The 24008-nt window shown below is 36.3% G+C and overlaps 1 protein-coding gene across 1 annotated transcript; it reads right to left on the bottom strand.

The window, feature by feature from the left end:
- Positions 1–2680: 2680 nt before the first annotated feature.
- LOC141641004 (uncharacterized) lies at positions 2681–3997 on the bottom strand. The gene has a single exon (XM_074449682.1). It carries the CDS (start codon positions 3995–3997, stop codon positions 2681–2683), a length of 1317 nt encoding a protein of 438 aa, XP_074305783.1.
- Between the last annotated feature and the right edge of the window lie 20011 nt (positions 3998–24008).

Raw genomic sequence — 24008 nt, 5'->3', positions numbered from 1 at the left:
CTATATTTATCAATTGTCATTTATGTCGTCACATATTTAATAAGTCCACACACAACAGTTTGTAGTTGATTTATTAATACTGGTCTGACATCATTTATTATGACAATTTTGTATAATATATACATTAACTATAAATATCGCATATTTATAATTTGCTAATTAAATATAACCGTTTACGTTTAATTACGAATTAACATCTTAATTTGTTTAAGCTAACATTATATACATTAATTAAATATAACAGTTTATATTCAATTTACGAATTAACAATTAATTCGTCTCAGCTGATATTATTTAATTGTATTAAATAATCGACTCATCATCACATTGACTAACTTTTTAGTCAAATACATGGACTAACCTTTTACTCATATAAGGCATCAATATGATTATATTTTCATATAATCACATCTCTCAAACACATCCTTTAGGTGTGACTTTTAGGGACCAGTTGATCACCGATCCGTATGATAATAACGTCAAACTTCTAGCAAGCCAACCATTCTTAGTAAACGTTAATCAACTGATAAAATACTAAGTATACCCTGTGAACCTATCAGAGATTTATACACGTTATCACACTAACTGTGGAGGACACTAGCTCCAACACAAGGTTGAATAGGTTATTCATGTTGATGAAAGTGCAACTACCATGATCGAGTCATAGTCGTTCACTGAACCTATTAAGTTGTTGATTACATGAAATCGTTCGCTAATGTTTCCGCCATTAGAATGATCATGTATGTCAACAGACGCACAAGCCATGATGTATCATATGCTAAAAGCATAATAAGTCAATAACAAGTTAATTCATAATATGGCTTGTGAAAGCCTTAAAGAACATCCTTGAGATTCTTGAGAAGAATTAAGGATTCGTTCATATGTTTGGATGATAAACTAAGTTATGTGTTGAAGGGTTGCACAAACTTTAGTTTCCAAATCAAAAGGGATTTGTTGAAATCCTAGAATGTCTTATTGACTTAGGAGTAAGAGACTAGAAAAGTTGTTTAGTTTCGCGCATTGCAAATTCTAAAAAAGGAATCTAAGTAAATTGTGCTAAAATGGTCCACCTAGGGATTAAGGGTGAATCCCTCTACTAATGACTTTATTACAAGTTATGCGATAATAGTGGGAGCATCTTTCAAGTTAAAGAACCCAAGTCTAGTGAGAAGACTAGACAAATACTTGGAGATAAATTCAAGTTATTAGAAATAACATTGAATAAAAGGAAATAGCTATTGATAAAGTTGGAATATATGGATATAGGGTATATCCAATTGCCAAGCTTTTATTGCATTTTAAACTAGTGTTAATGAAACACTATAGATTATAAGATATGAAGTAGTAATAGTGTATTGTGTTGGAGTTAGTGTTCTCCACAATAGTGCGTTTACATAATAAATCTCATTAAAGGAATATCATCAGGTATTTAATTATTTGATCCTCGTCAGTTGATTAACGTAAATCGATAACGGTTGGCTGACTAGAGTTTGACGTTATTGTCGTGAGACTACGGTGATCAACTGACCCCTTTCGGTCACACCTAAAGGAACGAACCTCAATTGACAACTAATTAATTTATGAGATACAATTTATTTAGTCCCTTGATTTATAGACTAAAAGGCTAGTCGATTATTTTAGAGAGATTTCGAGTTGCGAACTCGAGGCACGGCAGTTATTATTTAATTATTTGATAATTGAATAATAAATTTTGGGAGACGGGTTTTAGTTAATTAATTGTTAATTCACTAAAAAATGTACTAATTGATTAATGTGATTAATATTAGTACGTAAATAATATGTGTAGCAGTACACGTATATTTATGGAGTGATTTGGACGAAATTAATAGAAATATTTAAACATGAAACGATGTTTAAATAAAATTTACACGTATTTGTGCGACAAATATAAGAACCAAAATGGACCCGTAAATGGGACATTGGACCGTGTAAATGGAGTGTAGTGGATGATTATAATCATAATCATTACACATTACTTGTTTTTCTTCCATAAGTTGTCATAACATCTTTGTGCATGTGATAAAGATTGGACAATATTAAAACAAGTTGACTTCCTCACTCCACTAACTCCCACCCGGTTTTCCTCCACTATATGGACCAAAAATTGCTCATTTTTACACACTACTTCATTTTGTGTATTTGCATGTGAAAAGCTTCTTGGTCTTTCTCTCTAAAACCATAATTTACTAAGATGTTAGTAATACAAAATTATTCCTAAGATTGTTAGTAATATTTACATATTATCAAGGGTAATCTTATTAATATCTAGTTAATATTAGTAATATTGTTGAGTAAGTTCTTGGGTGTTTAAGAAAGGAGGTGTTCTATTTTGGACACTTGGAGATGGAGGATCTTGCCATTAATTTTAAGCTCAAGAACAACCAAGATGGGTGATCTTGGTTGTGCCCAAATACTACCATTTCTCAATGTAAGGAAAATTGTTTTTGTTTTTTTTTTTTTTTGATGAAATGTGAGTATATATATATATTGATATAAAAAAACAAGTACAAATTACATGAGAGGAGAAGCCAGCTGAAACAAACTGAAGTCCCCCTAACAGCCATCATTTAAACCAAACTACCACAAAAAAAAACTAGACTACAATGCCCCATTTCTGTAGCCAAGTCCTTTCATCATTCATTACAGTTCGCCCCATTTTTTACCTGATCCTTCTCATGGCATCCTCCCTGATCTGCAAAACCAGAGCTTCAGGCCTAGTAAGGATCATGTTCACCCTCGAGTTGTTCCTCTGATTCCAGATATGATAGAAGCAGGCAGACCAGAGAAGGTAATGAGTATGCAACTTCAGTCTTGCCCCTGCACTTCTACCACTACTAGTATAAGCATCCACTGCAATTTTGAAACCACACCATTGCTCAATTAAACTCAGCACCTGTCTTCTATATAAACAGTCAAAAAACAGATGCTCCAATGTTTCAGGTTCCTGATCACAGATGCAGCATCTGTTGTCAGGACAGCAGCCAAACTGAAAAAGTTTGGCCTTGATATTAAGACCCTGGTACATCACAACCCATGAAATCATCGCATGCTTTGGAAAGTTCCAATCACTCCAGGCCAGGTGAACCCAATCTTTCTTAGGCTGTTTATTCCTAAGCCACTCATAACCCTCTCTGATAGAATACCCCTTCAGGTTAGCTGCCCAGTGGTTATTCTGATATCCAGTCTTCATCATTTCCTTTACTTTGCAAACACTTTTCCAGTACCAAGCCACACCAGCTGCAGGAGTGTAGGTGTGCCAGTCCTGCTGTTTAAGGTATACCTGATTTATCCATTTGATCCAGAGCTTATCAGCTTTGTTATAAACCCAATCAACTAGTTTACCCACAGCTGTAATGTTATATAGTTCTGCTTTCTTTATGCCTAAGCCCCCTTCATCTTTAGGTAAAGTAACCTTGTCCCAAGCAACTAATGGAACTCGATGGTAATCAGAGCTACCATCCCATAAATAGTTCCTACAAATGCCCTCAATTCTTCTGATTACCCCTTTGGGAATAATTAACATTCCTGCCCAGTAGGAATACAATGTATTAAGCACAGAGTTTATAAGGACTACCCTTCCTACATAGGACAACTTTTTAGCTCCAATACTTCTGATCCTATTCACCATTCTCTCCACCAGGGCATTGCATTCTAATTTGGTCAGCCTGCCAGCCTGTATAGGGACTCCCAGGTACCTGAAAGTTAAGGAACCTTCCACAAAACCTGTAGCTTGTTGAATATCATTCTTCAGTTCTGATGCAACACCATTATAGTACACTTCAGACTTAGTATTATTCATAGTGAGACCTGATGCTTTGGAAAATGAGGAGAAGGCCCTTATCAACAACATAATAGACTGTGCATTGCCTTTACAGAACATAAGTAGGTCATCTGCAAACATGAGGTGATTAAGCTTTACTCCCTTACATAAGGGGTGGTACTGGAAAGGCCAATTATCAGTGGTATAGACAATCATCCTGGTGAGATAGTCCATACAAAGGGTGAACAAAAGGGGGGAGATGGGGTCCCCTTGCCTAAGCCCTCTCTTCCCTTTAAAGTACCCAAACTGGCTCCCATTCAGGCATAGGGAGAAACTTGTTGATGTCACACAGGTCATTACTCTTTGTGAGAAGTCTTCAGGAAAACCAAGACCATGTAGAAGCTGCTCAAGAAACTCCCACTCTACTATATCATAGGCCTTTTGCAAATATATTTTAAATAGACATCTAGGGGACACAGCCTTCCTCTAATACAACTGCACAATATCCTGACAAATCAAGACATTTTTAATAATAGATCTCCCTTTAATGAAAGCTCCTTGATTCTCACTTACAATATCAGGAAGTACCAAGGATAATCTGTTGCATAGGATCTTTGAAATGGCCTTGTATATCATATTGCAACAAGCTATGGGCCTAAAGTGTTTGACAGAGGTAGGCCTCTCACATTTAGGAATAAGAGTGATGTTTGTTGCATTCACTTGAGTCAGAAGTTTTCCTGAGGTAAAGAAGTCTTTAATAGCTGCACAAGTGTCTTCACCAATAATGTCCCAACTATCTTTAAAGAAAGCACTAGTATAGCCATCTGGACCTGGAGCTTTATCATTTGGAGTATTGAAAAAAATTGCTTCAATCTCCTCATTAGTGATAGGAAAATTGTTTTCCTCTTCTTTTATATTAACATGCTTTTATATTGCATGCATGTTACATAGATCACATAAACTCAAGTTATGAGATAATTTGACATTTAATTAGAGTGTCTAATTAGGATCTATGATCTTTCAAGTGGTATCAAAGCTTAGGCTTGTAATTTGCATGTTGATTATAAGCATATTAATAAATAATGAGATAATTTATAAAAACTCTAAAATTGTGTTAAAATAGGTTTTAGCACGAACTTTTTGGGACATACATACCTACTGATCTCAAAATATTTATGGTAAAGTTTGGGGATTTATGAAGTTATTTTGCTTTTTTAATTATTTTTGGTAGAAAACCGAGTCAAAATGCCGTTTTTAGTTAAAAATTGACTAAAAATAGTTAAAAGTTGATTCGGGTCATGGAATTTTTATGGTGTTTCATGCATAATTTCTACAGATTGTATGAAAAAGTTTGAAAGTTGGTTTGAAGTTTTGCATGTTTTTTTTTTTTTTATGAGATAAAAGTCGATAAAAGTGAAATAAGTTAATCATAATTTCGAAATATTTGTTCCGGCACATGATAAATTTATGTACATTTGGAAATATTATTTAAAAGTTAAAAGTGAAGTTTAAAATGTGATTTCAAATTGTTTTGATGTTTATTGGTTTTAGTGGTTAAAAACCGATAAATATTGATCTTTTTCTTCATAAATTTTATCCGGATTTTTGGGCAATTTTTCTGACATTTTGGTGTTCTTGGACGTATTCCAGAATACTCAAAATTTTTGTTTCAATTTTTTGGGTAATGTTTTAATTATTTTGGATTTATTACTTAAAAATTATGATTTTACCGATTAAATTAGCAAAATATCACCAAATCAAACTAATATTCATCATTAAATTAGTGAGGACTAATTTTGAGGTCCAAAACAGTTTGGTTTGGACTTAAATGAGATTTAAGAGTTTATTATTGATTTTTACAAGTTAAAAATCGATTAAATCCACAAAAATCGAGATGGATACCAACGATTGATTGATAGGGCGATTTTGGCATCTTTTTACAGCATTTTAAGCATATTTATTAAGTTGAATGAATGATTGTCATTTATTTAAAGTATTTATCTTGTTGTACCTAGTATAGCCTAATTTAATTTAATTGTTATTACCTGAAATGAATGGGAATATCGATTTGTTTTTAATTAAATACGATCTCGTATCGTCGGTTTGTAATTAATAGTTTTATTTATTTTATTAATTAATGTATAATAGGAATAACTATGTAATTCAATTGTTATAGTTATTCTTACCGGCGTTTCCAAAAGACGGATTACATTGAGACGGAATCTATTTTTGGAAGGTGTTCCAAATCCCACAAGAAGAAGCCACTTTTGGAATGAAGAGGCAAGGGACCAAGGAGTTTGTTTCCAAAATATAATAGACTAGTTTTTATTAACTAGGTGGTCATACTAGGATTCATTCATATGCTTACTTGTTTGCTTGTTTTATTTTCGCGCATGCCAAAATCGCCATTCACATGCATTTTATGTTCGCGATCTCAATTCACGTCATTTACATTCACCGACTTAGTTCACTTATAGGGAATTTATGACTAAATTGACAAGATCTCTCACATAACTAAAATTGAGATTAGCCTTACCAATTAGTAACACCTATGAATCTCTTGTTCATTAGAGCCACGCTCGCCCAAGCGGGGTGTTCTCTTTTTACCTTGAGTAAGTAGGGTGGTAAGCGGTATCACACGCCAAAATTGGTTGGACTCAACGGGATATAAGATGGTCTTGTGTTCCGGGGCTAGTAGATGGATTTAAGGAAAAGGGGTTTCATGTTGCAAACTCATATTACGAGTTTAATAGGAAGTCACATTTTATCAAGAGAGTCTTGATTTCGGAAGTGACACCTCCGTCATGATGATGACATATTAGTTTTAATTACTCAAGTATAATTCAAAAGTTTGCGAAAAGAGTTTTCAAAAACACTTATAATACTCCAATATGATACCGTCAAATGGCTCACTTCGAGAAAGGCCAAATCGATTGTTTATGCGCTAAAGAGTTTAGGCATATGATAACAATTGAACGGTTAGGTAGTCCAATTTCGCAAGAAGTTGAGATTTTGCCACATGTGGCACTCACTTTATAGTAATTCACTCTTACTAAGTGATGCGTGTCTTTTATATGATGTTTTACATCCCATTTTACACGCATTTCAGAGCTCATTCTTGTAGTTTATGCTACATTTCTTCCTATTTCCGTCTACTTCCGTATTTTGTACATTATTGCAGAAATGTGAAGAATTCAACGGGAAATCAAGCTAAATCCGTCCCCGAGTAATCTGCATTGCAAATGACGTAAAGGAATTGCTTAAGGAATGAGCTTGGTGCACAATCCAAGGCCCAAAAGACAAGTCCACGAGTTAAAAGAAGTCAAGTAGCAGCTCCTTCAGTCGATCGACCATCATCCTCAGTCGATCGACCAATGTTCGGGTTCCAGAAGCTACTGTTTGCTTAGGAGCAGTCGATCGACCAGCCTTGTCAGTCGATCGACCAGATTGCTATCCCAGACGAGAATTAGAAGACCAAGAAAGCGCCAGCCCATGATGCTAGGTTTAGGAAATAAGATGTTACGTTATTTGCTATATAATGTAACATGAAACATTCAGTTTAAAACGAAGTTTTTATCTCAGTTTTAGATCCAAGTTTTTATGACAATTTCATACAGTAACTTTCAGTTTTATTCATTCGAGTAGTTAGGGTTTGGAACATCGGTTTAGCATTGGATTTTCTGTTCTTGTTCTTAATCTTTCTTCTGAATCTCGGTATTCCTTCTGCCCTAATTCCATTTTATTGCTTTACTTTCTTCATTAGTATAGATTTGCTAGTTAGTATACCGAAAGCCAATTATCGTATTATCGCTGTTTGTTATTTACTTTAAGCATGAATTCAGTAATTGCTATTAGTTTTATTGTTGTTATCACTTTCATCATGAGTAGCTAATTCTTTAGTGCTAGGATGTAGGCGATTTATGGCAGAGGCGGCATTATATTAGACACGGTTTGTCTCGCGTGTTGGTCGATCGACTGACATTGTCGGTCGATCGACTGACCTCGTAGGGTTTCCTTCGTTTTAATTGAATTTAATCTTGTATTTAACGAATCGAATGCATGCGACCAGTTAGATACCTAATTTGCGACTGACCCATTAGATCGAAAGATAGGGGAAGTTATTAGACCATCAATTAAATCGACTAGACTGTGCTAAGATCGAAAGATAGGTATAGTTTAGACCGTTAGTCACTTTTCAGGACGAGAGTCAGTATTAGTGATATTAGGGACCTATAGCGAGATCGAAAGATGTTATTTGTTAAGAGTGGACCGAGAGGACCTCTTTATTTCCCGCCTTACCTGTGTTTGATTCAGACCGACTTAGTTTGCTGCCACCGAAGCTATAATGAACCGACCATCCTAGTACCCTTCTTTTATCTGTAAATTTTTTATTTAGTCTATTATCTTTGTTCAATTTTAGCTGTAGACCAATTCAATTCAACCCCCACAATAGTTACCTCAGACTGAACATGAATCAACTAAAATTTACAACTGCCTCCTTGTGGTTCGACCCTGTTACCACTAGCCTAGTTTAGTCTTAATAGGAGATTATAAATTTTATCTTTGGTACTCACAACGACGGGTATCAAATTTTGGCGCCGTTGCCGGGGAGGCAATAGTCCTAATTTTAGTTGTTTTTAATTTTAGTCTTTCTTAGTTTAAGGGACATCCGTTCCTTAAACTTTTCTTATATTCTTTTGGTAGTTTCTTCTTATGCGCAGGTCACAGGGTGGAGAATTAGTACCGTTGAATCCTGAGCTTGAAAGATCCTTGCGCGAGTTGAGACGAACACAAAGGGTACTACCGACAGAGGAAGAGCTGAGTACTCTGTCAAGCTACTACGAGAACGAACTGTTCGAAGATAATCCACCATCTTCGCCCGTTTCCACTTCTTCAGCCGAGACAGTTACTTCTCCGGAAATTCCAGTCATGGCCGAGGAGGCAAGTATAGCTAGTTATTCTGAGCCGACAGCCGACAATTTATACAAGGGGTTCGAATTACCAGGAGATGCCAGGAAGTTCGAACCAAAGCCTGCCTACATCACTATGGTTGAGAGAAACCAGTTTGGGGGAGCTGCAAATGAAGATGCAGCTAAGCACATGGAGACCTTCATTGATTAATGCTGCTCCATTCCCCCACCAGCTGGCATGACCCAGGACCAAATCAAGGAGACCATGTTCATCTTCTCCCTTCGTGATGCTGCAAGGGAGTGGTATAGAGATCTGGACCGAGCTGTTCAGGGGATCACTGATTGGAATACATTGGCACTGGCGTTCTACAAGAAGTACTTCTCTGCTTCAAGGACGATCGCTATTAGAGCTCAAATCACGGGTTTTAAACAAGGGCCAGATGAGAATTTCCACGAGGCATGGGTCCGATTCAAGAAGTTGGTGCGAACCATACCGCACCATGGGTTCTAAAAGTGGAGCTTGTGCAACCATTTCTACAATGGGTTGTACGACGATCAGAGGGCCATTTTGGATGCTGCAGCCAATGGAAGATTCGCTGAAAATTTGGGAGCAACCAAGGGGTGGAAGATCATTGACGATCTAGCTACCCACAAGGCCGAGTATGGGAATTCGAGAGGGAACCAGAGGAGAGCTGCTGAATCCTCCTCTGTTGCTTCACTTGAGGCTCTCACTGCGAGATTTGACAAGTATGAGCTAGGAGGAGCCTCTAAAGGTGGGATGTACCAAGTCAATGCTGTGTCAGACGGTCCTTTCGTCTGTGAAAGGTGTGGAGGTGAGGGCCATGTCTCAAAAAAATGCCCTAGTCCCTTTGAATCTTGTGCTGCCTTTCAACACTATAGGCAGACCAACACCTACTATGAGCCGAACACCCATCCGAACTTGAGTTGGAGGAGCCAAAATTTCCTTAACCCAACTCAAGCTCCACCGCAGCAACAACCTTATATACCACCTCATCAAAAGCAACAAAGAATATCGAAACCTCCGTAAAGCCGCAAAGCAACAATCGCAGAATTCTGAATTTTCTGAGCTTAAAAATCTGTTGCTAAAGGAGTCCCAAGCGAGAGAGGCCGGGATGAAGCTACTAGAGAGCCAAATAGCTCAATTGGCTAGCAAAAGTAACACTCGAGCTCCCGGACACTTACCTACTCAACCGGAACAAAAGGAGACCCTAAATGCCATCACCTTGAGGAGCGGGTCCACTCTTGATGGTCCTGCCATGGTCGAGGACGCTGTTGAAAAAGATGAGCCGGAAACAAGTCAAGAGAATGCTTCAACGAACAAATCAAAGAAAAAGACGTCTGCCAGGTATTTCAGTCGATCGACTGATATACCTAGTCGATCGATCGAAGCACGGGTTACTGAGGAGCTTCGAATCAGACATCTCGGTCGATCGATCAAGACAAATGGTCGATTGACCGAGATCGCGCGATCCGAGGAGTTTCGTCCTTTGATGCCAAATAACCTACGAGACCACTTGTTTCGAGGTACCACAGTCCCGAAGGTGTTAAGACCAGACCCGAGTGCTGATGGGTCAGTCCCGGTCCCCAAGTTCGACCCAATGACGGTGAATGGTTCTCATTTGAGACGGTCTGAGGAGGGGTCTAGCTTCAACAAAGAGAAGGTGACGGACTTTCAGCCTAAGTCCAAGGATGCCGGCGCGCGTGATTTGGAGGAGAGGGCTAAGGTACTCCTCACAGCCTCATATCCAGAGAGACTCGTGCCGACCAAGGAAGAGGTATCTTTCAGTAAGCTTGAGAAAGTTATCCGTAGTCTGAATGTTCAAGTCCCCTTCCTTGAGTTAGTTAACCAAGTGCCCGCTTATACTAAATTTATGAAACAACTGTTGTCCAAAAAGCGGTCACTTGAAACAGTGCACACTGTCGCACTCACCAAGGAGTCTTGCTCCTATCTGTCTCACACTGCGCCCCATAAGTTAGAGGACCCGGGAAGCTTTTCTGTTCCTTGCAAAATAGGTACCTTCTCAATTGAGAAGGCATTATGTGACCTAGGGGCTAGTATAAGTGTCATGCCCTTGAGTTTAGCTAGGAAACTCAAGTTGACCCGGTTTGCTATCACAGACATGACATTCGAGATGGTCGACCGATCTGCGGTCGAGCCTATAGGAGTCCTAGAGGACATACCCGTCCAAATAGGGAAGTTTTTCTTCCCCGTTGACTTTGTTGTCCTTGACATGCCCGAGGATGCCCATATACCTATCATCCTAGGAAGGCCGTTTTCGCACACCGCCGGTGCGATTATTGACGTGGGCTCGGAACTTTGACCTTCAAAGTTGGGAAACATTCTATCATTTTTGCCCAACCTGCTAAAAAGAAGGATCCCATGTGGCCTGTTACTTGTAATACGGTCTCTGAAAAGAAATCGTACTTTGTGCTTCTGAATCACTGTCTCTCTCTACTCTCTTTGGTGTGTTAACCCCTCCGCCCCGATTGGGAGCAAGAAGGAGGAAGAATGTTGTTTTAAATAATGCAGGAGCTGGTTTGGGGAAGGAAGTGCTACAAGTTGTGCCAACTGTAAAGAAGCCTATCATTCAAAGAGGAGGCCTTGGATGCCTAAGCTATGGGACTGATGAGGAAGTGGAAGATGAGCCAACCAAGGTGAGACGGTCTGACTTGGATTCCGTTGAACCCAAGGAAATCGTCGATTGGGGAGATGACAAAGTTGATCCGTCGAGCTCTCCGACTGTCGAAGCTAAGAAGGGTGCAGCTGATGAGATGAGCACCATTGAGGCTACCTCAAGTAGCCAGAAGCCGACGAAGTGGGCCATACTGTGGTCCTTCTTGATCAACTATTAGTTGATCAATCTCGTTACGAACTTCTCTTTATTTGCTTTGTTAAGACAATTTTATTACTTTTTATTGTGCGAACACTTCGCTTTTATTTTATTTGCTTAGGATTTTTAAGTACTTTAGGCTTTATTCTGGGTTTTGCGCAATTTTTGGGCGCGTTTTATTGTGTACTTGCAGGTATTTAGAGCTTGTTAGCTCAAATTATTGAGCTAATACGAAGAAATTGGAGGTTGCAGCAGTGTTTTCAGTCGATCGACTGGTCTTTATGGTCGATCGGCGATTTGCGGGTTTACGGGAGATACGTTCACGCCCACCTGGTCGATCGATCGATATCGTGGTCGATCGACCCTTCTTCTTGCTATATCCGTTCACGACCTCTCCCCTGTTTGTGTTTGGTCGATATGCGGACCTAAGGGAGTTTTCTACTCCGCTTTATTTTCCGTCATATTACTTCTTTCTTCAAGTTCTCTTATTTGTGCACAATTTTACCGTTTCAAAATTGTTTTCTCAGTCTTATGCGTGGTATTTTCTGTCTTTCAGGCACTCTTATTGGTAGCACTGCTAGCTACTGAAACCTCCCAGCTCACGCTGGTTTGGGGAGGTTTCCTTTGCTGCGCTTAAAGTCTTGTGAGTTCCATATCTTTCCTTTGTGTCTTGCTTATTTATTTTCTCGCAAATTCCCATTTCTCTTTTCTTCACTATATGATTTTGCACAATGGGGACATTGTGCGATTTGGTTTGGGGAAGGGTTTTGCGTCGCATATTTGCTTGCATTCACGTTTATTTTTTGTTTTGCATTTTTGTTGTTTATTTCTTCATATACATCAAAATTCAAAAAAATTGAAAAAATTCAAAAAAATTTCCATAAAATGCACGTTTACTTTTAGCATATAGGTCGAGTCGGAACGGTAGTATTCTATGATGATTTTGCATTTGCACCTGTTTCGCCTGAGCCTTGCTAGATTAACATGTTATTAGTAGAATCGTAAATGCATATCTATGAGTTTTCGTTAATTATCTTGCTGGACTTGAGACTTGACTTTAATAATTGGCAAACTACTTATACTTTCCGAGAACTAGAGCCTATAACTGGTGACATTCATGACCGGTTTATTTAGGAATGTGAGTAGTACTCCTTATGAGACATGTTTCCTTAATTTGCATGAATATGAATTTGATCTACTTAATACCTGTATGCATTCGGTCTGTGGTTTGTTGACACATGTGGTAGAGGTTTCCTTTTCTCATTTTACCCATAAGCTTCACACTGCCATAAATACCCCTTTTTGTCCCATTACTACATCCTACATTTACCCTGTCCTTTGTCAAGCTAGTAGTCTGTGTTTTTGGGGTTGTTACTCGTTTTTGGTAGCATAAGCTCTGTTGAGACGATGGTTGGGAAATGAAATGAAAAAAGGAAAGAAAGAAACAAAAGAAAAAAAATGAAAAAAAATGATTCGAAAAAGAAATGAAAAAAAAGAGGTTCTGTACTGTTCAAATGAGTCGATCGACTGCCAAATATGGTTGATCGACTGAGATTAGAGAAAATAAATCAATTCGCATAATTTAATCCTTATCTTTTGGCGATTTTTGCTCCCATGTTTCATTTATATCCTATGGGGAGTTTATTGATTTGATAGTTTGGAGATTGTGAGTTTTGTGCTTGCTATAGCACTGTTTTGTTTGATTATGAGCAAGAAGCTGGATGTTGCCACTTGGTTCCGTTTTGGTACTAGCTTGATCACCTGTACCTCCACTTTACCATAAAATGTTTTGCCTCTTCTTACCCATACCTCACATATCCCATATATACCTCGGCATGTGTCATTGGTCATCTGTTTGGTTGGAATGCGTATGTACGGTCATAGAGGTCATTTTCTTATTTTATTGCTGGCATGTTTTCATAGGTCGTAGTTAGGTGAGAGTCACTACAAAATTACTTCTTTCTGTCTTACATATATATCACCTGTGCTTACTTGAGTGATTTGAGCGACCGTGAGAGTCCAATTTGATAAGTCTCTACAGTTGACGGTTCAGCAATCTTTAACGACTCTATAATTCGTTTGCATGATTCGCATTACTAATTGATTGTTGGTTTTGCATTAAATTGGTTTAGGTTTAACAGTTTGCATTTCGCTCTGAGATTGAACTCGTTCCATTAGGCCATTAGATCGAGTTTAGTTCTTGCTTGGGGACAAGCAAGGGTTTGGTTTGGGGAAGTTTGATGCGTGTCTTTTATATGATGTTTTACATCCCATTTTACACGCATTTCAGAGCTCATTCTTGTAGTTTATGCTACATTTCTCCCTACTTCCGTCTACTTCCGTATTTTGTACATTATTGCAGAAATGTGAAGAATTCAACGGGAAATCAAGCTAAATCCGTCCCCGAGTAATCTGCATTGCAAATGACGTAAAGGAATTGCTTAAGGAATGAGCTTGGTGCGCAATCCAAGGCCCAAAAGACAAGTCCACGAGTTAAAAGAAGTCAAGTAGCAGCTCCTTCAGTCGATCGACCATCATCCTCAGTCGATCGACCAATGTTCGGGTTCCAGAAGCTACTGTTTGCTGAGGAGCAGTCGATCGACCAGCCTTGTCAGTCGATCGACCAGATTGCTATCCCAGACGAGAATTAGAAGACCAAGAAAGCGCAAGCCCATGATGCTAGGTTTAGGAAATAAGATGTTACGTTATTTGCTATATAACGTAACATGAAACATTCAGTTTAAAACGAAGTTTTTATCTCAGTTTTAGATCCAAGTTTTTATGACAATTTCATACAGTAACTTTCAGTTTTATTCATTCGAGTAGTTAGGGTTTGGAACATCGGTTTAGCATTGGATTTTCTGTTCTTGTTCTTAATCTTTCTTCTGAATCTCGGTATTCCTTCTGCCCTAATTCCATTTTATTGCTTTACTTTCTTCATTAGTATAGATTTGCTAGTTAGTATCCCGAAAGCCAATTATCGTATTATCGCTGTTTGTTATTTACTTTAAACATGAATTCAGTAATTGCTATTAGTTTTATTGTTGTTATCACTTACATCATGAGTAGCTAATTCTTTAGTGCTAGGATGTAGGCGATTTATGGCAGAGGCGGCATTAGATTAGACACGGTTTGTCTCGCGTGTTGGTCGATCGACTGACATTGTCGGTCGATCGACTGACCTCGTAGGGTTTCCTTCGTTTTAATTGAATTTAATCTTGTATTTAACGAATCGAATGCATGCGACCAGTTAGATACCTAATTTGCGACTGACCCATTAGATCGAAAGATAGGGGAAGTTATTAGACCATCAATTAAATCGACTAGAATGTGCTAAGATCGAAAGATAGGTATTGTTTAGACCGTTAGTCACTTTTCAGGACAAGAGTCAGTATTAGTGATATTAGGGACCAATAGCGAGATCGAAAGATGTTATTTGTTAAGAGTGGACCGAGAGGACCTCTTTATTTACCGCCTTACCTGTGTTTGATTCAGACCGACTTAGTTTGCTGCCGCCGAAGCTATAATGAACCGACCATCCTAGTACCCTTCTTTTATCTGTTTAAATCGTTTCTTTAGTCTATTATCTTTGTTCAATTTTAGCTGTAGACCAATTCAATTCAACCCCCACAATAGTTACCTCAGACTGAACATGAACAACTAAAATTTACAACTGCCTCCTTGTGGTTCGACCCTGTTACCACTGGCCTAGGTTAGTCTTAATAGGAGATTATAAATTTTATCTTTGGTACTCACAACGACGGGTATCACTAAGTGTATAAAATATCACGAATAACTTAAAGAGAGGCCTTCATAAGATTCATTTTTTCTTGTTGAAGCAAAGAGGAATGTGGAAGTGAGTGGGAGTCAAGAAGAAGTAACCCTAGATGTAAGCGATAGGACAATGTTGAAGGAGACATCTACTCAAAGGATAGGCTAGTTCCACTGTCTTGGTATGAGATATCCAGTATGGATCATTTCTTTGTAAAGAAGTTTACATGAATTGATAAAACGTAAGACGTGTAGACTAGGACATTTTTGTATCGAAATGGTGCTAGAGTAGCAATGATTTCGATGGGACAAATGTACCTAAATTTGGTTTTAAAAGAATATAATCATCTGTGTTTATACATAGAAGGCATCAGTCATGTGATTTAAAACAAAAGGTTGTACCTACTCCTATTATAACTTGGTGGTTGGTTTAGACCACTCAAGTTAGAGGAATTTTACAATCTTCACGAAAACTAAATATTATACTATCTTTTAGATTTTAATGTCTCTAATTCGGTGAACCCATATTGATCAAACCTCCAGTAAATTCGTTTAAACGAATAAACGATAAGCACATCGAACAACCATTTGATTGAGAATCTTATGGTGTGTGTGCATAAATTATGTTTTCTTTTGCAGAAAAGAAACACAATAGTGAGGTGATTGACCATATACATACGGATGTGTAAGGCCGATAGTTGGTTATAAATATACTTCGTTACTTTTACCGTAATGTTAAGTAGATATGAAAACCTCGTATCTATTTAATAAGACATAAAAGTGATTTTTGAAATGTGGAATATTTTCAAAATGAAGTAGTAAACCAAAAGCACGTCAAGATCAAGATGTTGATCGGAAGTTTCAAAGTAATGACTTTGAAGATCAAATGGGTAATATCAAGTAATGACCTTGATAATCACAAAGAAGATTGTGAACCAGTTCACATAATACCTTCTCCTTGGGACACCATAGAGTATGGTGTAGTTAAGTATATGAACCGAACTTTATGTGATATAGTTTGAGGTTTTTCGCAATTTTGTAAGCTATTTTCTCACTAAAAGTTTAAAACCCGACTATAATAGCCTAAATGACTCCATATGAGATATGGATAGGGAGATTCCCTAACTTGTCTTTTTATACATTTGGGATCATAAATGTTTATGTTCAGAACCAATTTGTGTATTTGTGAAGGTTATCCAAAATTGAACCACTTGGTTTTACTCCTCCCAAACGAGAACAAAGAGTTTGTGGCTCATAATACTGTCTTTCCAGAAAGATTTTCATTTTCTAGAAGATAGAGTGGGAGAAATTTTGAACTTACGGAAGTCCAAGACCCACAAACTGAGTATAATGCAAGAAGACGTTATTTATTGTGGCTCAGTGGTTATAAGGAGATAATTTTGCGATAATATTGCGTTACTTTTCAAAAGTGACGAATCTTAAACCCTCATCAAAGGCTTTTCTATAATATGAACTTTATGTGATGGCGTGTCACCATGCAATTCGAATTAGTCTCCTTACACAAGATGTGATAAGGAAGTAAACACGAGATGTTTTCGAGACTTGATTTAAGGTGAATACTTTGATAGGTTACCTTGATCTTGTCGTAAAGGTTACATAAAATGTTTAAAATTTGGGTTGGTTATAGAGAGTTTTGTGACAACCCAAATGCCTTTATCAATTCGTATGTTCTTAGCAATTTAGCTTCTCATGAGGATGAAATTCGGCAAATGAATAATGAAACTTTCTCCTTGGGAGAAGTTTTGCTGATCTTGTCAATGCTAAGAAGCCTGGCATGCTTGAAAGATCCCTTTTGTGATCTATATACGCCAAAGAGTTGGAACTTTGGGTTCAATCATGTAGTCTATCAAAATAGTATTACTCGAGTGTCGAGGTACCATGATGATACATGGAGTTTAGTGGGAGCTAAAGTGAGTTTCTTAGTCTAAATATGTGCTTGACATATTAGTGACTAGAAATGTAGCTAAGGTGATGTTTCTTAGTCTAAATATGTGTTTTGACATGTTAGTGACTTGAAATATTCTCGGGTGAATATTTGAGAGTAGCATGGCGCATCATAAATATCTGGATCTAATGAGATAGATCTCCATGGATATTAGCATTTTAGTCAAGAGACTTATGTGATAAGATTCTTGACTCGTTCAAGTTGTTGAACAATTAATATGATCTCTTGGGCTTCCGCTGCAGGATCTATTAAATATGCTAAAAGCTTCTCTCGTCGGGACTTATCATATTGATAATATTAGAAGTAATAACCAATCATTTCCTAGTGAGTGTCACTAGATGATTATCAAGAGCATCCTTGAGTACTTGAGAAGCACTGAGGATTTAGGCTCTGTTTGGTAAAACTACCTGAAAAGGTAGCTGAAACATGAAAAGGAAGCTGAAAACTGAAAAGCTAACTGAAATCTGAAAAGGTAGCTGATAAGGTAGCTAAAAATTAGGAACTGATAAGGTAGCTGATTATTTAAAAAAATGTTTGGCAAACTAACTGAAAAGGTAACTGATTTTGATGAAATGACGTAAAAGGATATGATAATTATTTAACAGTGTAGATTTAAAGGGTAAAAATGGAAAATAAAACAAAATCAGGTACCTAAAATCTCAAATGCTACTCTAGGTAGCATTTCATTTCAGGTAGCTTATTTGATTAAATAAGCTCCTTACCAAACGCTTACAAAAAAATAAGGTACCTGAAACTTTGGTCAAATAAGCTACTTTGACCAAATCAGGTAGCTGAAATGTCTTACCAAATGGAGCATTACTCTTGTAGTTTTGAGGAATTTATGAATTTAATGTAAAAGGGTAACACGATAGCATTCCTATGCTTATAAGATGTTATGAGCCTCGTTAAGGAATGGTTAGCATATAAGGGTGCTATGTGCATAAAGAATAATATGTATAAGAAGTTGTACATATATGTATAAGAAGTTATACATGTATAAAGCAGATATGTATGAGGAGTCATACATAAAAGATGTCATATGAAGGATGTGTATGTATAAGTGTTATATGTACAAATCATGAACGAAAGCTAAGTACATTACAACATCCGATGTTGTAAAAGAGATAACTGATATCCGAATTTAATGGAACTAGAGTAGTTCTATTAGCCGAATATCGTCACCCGAGAGACTGTGAAAACAGTGGGAGTGTTTGACTGGCTTTGGAACCAGAGTCTAAAAACTTGTTTAGACGTGTACTTAGAAATGCTCTATGTGATAAAAAGATTGCATAGAACAAAGGAAAATAACAATGGAAATTAGAATGATGCAACTGTTGCTTATCCTTTAACCAAAGCCGTAGGCATAAGGTAGACATGATGGTTATGTCATTTCAACGTGAATAGAGGAGTATACCTTAATTTCTAAAGATCGTTATGTAAATATTGGATAGATTATTGATATTTACATAAGTGATGATCTCATTCATTGTTAGAGTTTCTTTAAGAACTCAATTATTCGGTTTGACTGAAAACATTGAATACCTTGTTTATTTGAATAACTTGTGGAGACAATGTTGAACACTATTCAAGTGAACAAGATGAACATTGTATTTTTTCCCTAGTCACTTAATGAGGTGACGTCTCAGAGTGACTAGATTGTAAGTCGATTGATGGTTTTTCAACACCATAGGGTCATACGTGATGACTAGTCGATTACATAGGCAGAGTGTGTGACACTTTGCCGGACAGTGACCATTTAGAGAGTCCCTAAGTTCTATTATAGACGTCTGGTCGTATCAGGGATCTCTAAGACGTTCCTATGAGTCGATTATTTTGACTGGAGACTATTGTCTGAGCAAGTGCAGTTTTCGAGTGACTTTGGTTTTTGTCCTAGGTCGTGCCTGAAAGGAGGCCAAAGGGCATTTACTAGGTCATGGTGATCTGTACTGTGCAATAGGATAGATAGGGCAGACAGGAATTGTCCACCCACGTTGGGTAACTATATCTCAAGGCCACTCGAGGAGTTAATGACTACAAATGCGTGGCCACGCTCGGAAGTAATTTGTGAGATATTTTTCCAGTCACGTAGTCACACTCCCGATCGAGAAAACCACTCGCGATATGTTCATGTGCAAGTGCAACCTGAAAGATACCTTGCATTGAGTAGGAGATTAAAACGGACAAGAGAATTGGTAGCGCACACCTTGTGTCGAAAAAGTGGGAGATTGTTGGAGTTAGTGTCCTCCATAATAGTGCGTTTACATAATAAATCTCATTAAAGGAATATCATCAGATAGTTAATTATTTGATCCTCGTCAGTTGATTACGTAAATCGATAACAGTTGGCTGACTAGAGTTTGACGTTATTGTCGTGAGACGGAGGTGATCAACTGACCCCGTTCGGTCACACCTAATGGAACGAACCCCAATTGACAACTAATTAATTGTATAGATACAATTTATTTAGTCCCTTGATTTATAGACTAAAAGGTTAGTCGATTATTTTAGAGAGATTTCGAGTTGCGAACTCGAGGCACGGCAGTTATTATTTAATTATGTGATAATTGAATAATAAATTTTGGGAGACGGGTTTTAGTTAATTAATTGTTAATTCACTAAAAATTGTACTAATTGATTAATGTGATTAATATTAGTGCGTAAATAATATGTGTAGCAATACACATATATTTATGGAGTGATTTGGACGAAATTAATAGAAATATTTAAACATGAAACGATGTTTAAATAAAATTTACACGTATTTGTGCGACAAATATAAGAACCAAAATGGACCCGTAAATGGGACATTGGACCGTGTAAATGGAGTGTAGTGGATGATTATAATCATAACCATTACACATTACTTGTTTTTCTTCCATAAGTTATCATAACATCTTTGTGCATGTGATAAAGATTGGACAATATTAAAACAAATTGACTCCCTCACTCCACTAACTACCACCCGGTTTTCCTCCTCTTTATGGACCAACAATTGCTCATTTTTACACACTATTTCATTTTGTGTATTTGCATGTGAAAAGCTTCTTGGTCTTTCTATCTAAAACCATAATTTACTAAGATGTTAGTAATACAAAATTATTACTAAGATTGTTAGTAATATTTACATATTATCAAGGGTAATCTGATTATTAATATCTAGTTAATATTAGTAAGGTTGTTGAGTAAGTTCTTGGGTGCTTAAGAAAGGAGGTGTATTATTTTGGACATTTGAAGATGGAGGATCTTGCCATTTATTTTAAGCTCAAGAACAAGCAAGATGGGTGATCTTGGTTGTGCCCAAATACTGCCATTTTTCAATGTAAGGAAAATTGTTTTCCTCTTCTTTTATATTAATATGCTTTTATATTGCATGCATGTTACATAGATCACATAAACTCAAGTTATGAGATAATTTGACATTTAATTAGAGTGTCTAATTAGGATCAATGATATTTCATATTGGCTATTCATATGTGATAATCGCATTTATCGTTTGAGTTTTATTATACTCACCCGTTACCTTGTTATATCTAAATGGGTTGTAGAGACAAATTGAACCTCATTAAAATGAACTGAATTGACATGATATTCGCCCCTAGTTACTTATATGAGGTGACGTCTCGAAGTGACTAGAGTGTGATGCGGTTGATGTCAAGTTCAAGTTCTATAGAGTCATATGGGATGACTAGTCAATCACATAAGTATACTGTATGGGACACTTTGTCGCGCAGTGACCGCTTATAGAGTTCTGATAATTCATAAAGCCTGGTCGTGGCAAGAGCTACTATAGTATTCTTATGAGTCAATTCTTTTGACTAGAGACTATTCGCCAAAGTTGGCACAAATTTCTGATTAGCTTTGATTTATGCTCTACGACTGTCGTAAATGAGGTCAAATGGGTATATTTTGGGTTATCATGAACTGTGGCTGAACGAAGGGAATAGTGCGATAGGAATTGTCCACCCCCTTGTCAGGGTTGTTTAAAATCTCAAGGCCACTCGAGGAGTAGTTAACTGGAAATGCGTGGCCACGCTCGGAAGGTATCTACAGTAGATAATTTCGGTCAGACAGTTACTCTCCGGATTGAGGAAACCACTCAAGATATGATCAAGTGCAAGTACGACCTGCGAGACACCTTGCATTGAGTGGGAGATTGTAATAGGACAAGAGAATTGGTGACGCACAGTTGTCTCAGACAAGTGGGAGATTGTTGGAAAATGTGTCCTCAAAATAGTGTGATCACATGATTTAATATCATAATTAAATCTCATATTAAGAATATGTGAGGAATGATTTATTATATAATCAACTGATCGTCATTAATCGGTAATGATTGGCTGACTAGAGTTTGACATTACTGTCGTATGACGGTGGTGGTCAGTTGATCCCTTAAGGTCACACCTAAAGGACAACTCCCTTAATAGATAAACTGATTAATTGTATGACGATACAAGGTGATCAATTCCTTGAAATTAAACAATTCATTTCTGAGAGAGAATATTGATACCTTATTGTAATGGGATTAAATAAGATTTATTTTAGTAATTGAAATACTTTATTACTAAAATTGTTTATTGTTTGAGAAACAATAGAGATAAGAATGAATGGTTAATTATAACTAGTTTAGATCCCGCGCATTGCATGCGCGGTATATATAAGGTTGTTATTTTTAGCGTGTTTTAGCTACATGTTAAATTGACACGTTATTATTTTCATATTTCACGCCTAAGTATTATGATTGGAGGGAAAAAAAGTAGATTTGTCTATTTATAAATTTTCTAAAAAACAAAATCATCATATAAACTAATAATATGAGCTTATAGTTTTATTTTCTACGGGTTATTATGCGTTCAATGATTAATAATAGCTCCAAATGAAAAATTTAGCAATATATAATTTATGGGTATATCAAATTTATTTTATTTTAATCAATATTTATATTTTAGAATTTAATAACAAAACTATACTTTGATGAAACAAAATATGATAAAAGGATAATGGTTTAATGGAAGAAAATCAATCTTATTTGTTTCCTTAATTAAGGAAGTGGTTTTGAAGGGAAAACATTTCATAATCCTTATTCTTTTAGTACAAGGGGGATTTTCACTAAATTCTAAACTATAATAATTTAATTAAAATAAAATTCATATAAAACTATAAATTACTCAATCTTTGATTGGTGGTATTATTAGATAACTAGTTTACATCCCGCGCAATGCATGCGCGGTATATATAGGGTTGTTATTTTTAGCGTGTTTTAGTTATAGGTTAAATTGACACGTTATTAATTTTCATATTTCATGCCTAAGTATTTTGATTGGAGGGAAAAAAAAGTAGATTTGTCTATATATAAATTTTTTAAAAAAAAAACTCATCATATAAACTAATAATATGAGCTTATAGTTTTATGTTCTACAGGTAATGCGTTCAATGATTAATAATAGCTCCAAATGAAAAATTTAGCAATATATAATTTATAGGTATATCAAATTATTTTTTTTAATCAATATTTATATTTTAGAATTTAATAACAAAACTATACTTTGATGAAACAAAATATGATAAAAGGATAATGGTTTAATGGAAGAAAATCAATCTTATTTGTTTCCTTAAGTAAGGAAGTGCTTTTGGAGGGAAAACATTTCATAATCCTTATTCTCTTAGTACAAGGGGGATTACAAGATTTTGTGAATTATAATTATATGACCCATTTTATTTATGTGATCAAGTATCACTAGTCAATTTGTTGTATGTAATTTAATTAATTTATAAAATGATATTTATGTGATAAATATACATTAAAATTAATTAATAACATTTAACATACTACATGTGACATATTGTGTGACAATTGACAAAATAAAATGGTAGTCCATTTTATGATAAATGGACTGAAATGTTGGGTAGTATAGGGTGTTAGGATGATGTTATTTTATTAGTAGAAAAAGATATCATCATGGCTAGTAAAGACTAGCTTACACACCTATTGTATTGTGAAGAGTAAAAGCGAAAAGCAAGATGCCAATTTTTGCTCCTTCCTCTTGCCTCCACCGGCTCCTCTACACTCTTTTAAGAGTGTTTTGTTCTCTTATAACATAACACACTGCCATCATTTCATTCATGCATGCAAAAATCTCTACTACTCTCACAACTCTCTAAAATGTCTTATAATCCTCATAAATTGTTCATCATAAATTCTAAACACAATATAGAATTACTAGTGTAGTAATAAGTATATTATTAGAATTAATTTTAAGGATACTAGTGTATTAATCTAGTTAATTAGTATACTAGTTTAAGGGATAAGTCTTGGGTGCAATCAAAGGAAAATCTCTACTTTGGGATTTTGGAGGATCATCTTAATATTCATTATAGCTCAAGAACAAGTGAAGGTAGGAGACCTTACTTGTGCCCATAAATCCGAAAATAATAATGTAAGGGACATTATTTTTCTTATAAATCTCTTATTTTGTTATGCATGCACTAGATCTAAAGAACAAATAATTAAGAAGTTAATTAGTTTACTATTAGAGGAGTCTAATAATAGGTATATGAACCTAACAGATACATCCCATACTTGCATAAATTTGGTGAATTAACTCTTTAATTGATTCTACTATAGAATTCTCGATCGATGTATTTCATAAATTCCATCTTTAGCTCCGGAACATAAGACTAGTCTTAATATCCCGTTGAGTGCAACCAAATTTCGCATGTAATAACGTTTT

Source organism: Silene latifolia, chromosome 2 (genome assembly GCF_048544455.1).
Source record: "Silene latifolia isolate original U9 population chromosome 2, ASM4854445v1, whole genome shotgun sequence".
NCBI classification, from domain to species: Eukaryota; Viridiplantae; Streptophyta; class Magnoliopsida; order Caryophyllales; family Caryophyllaceae; genus Silene; species Silene latifolia.
Note: the sequence above shows the minus strand (reverse complement) of the source record. Positions and strands in the feature narration are given on the sequence as shown.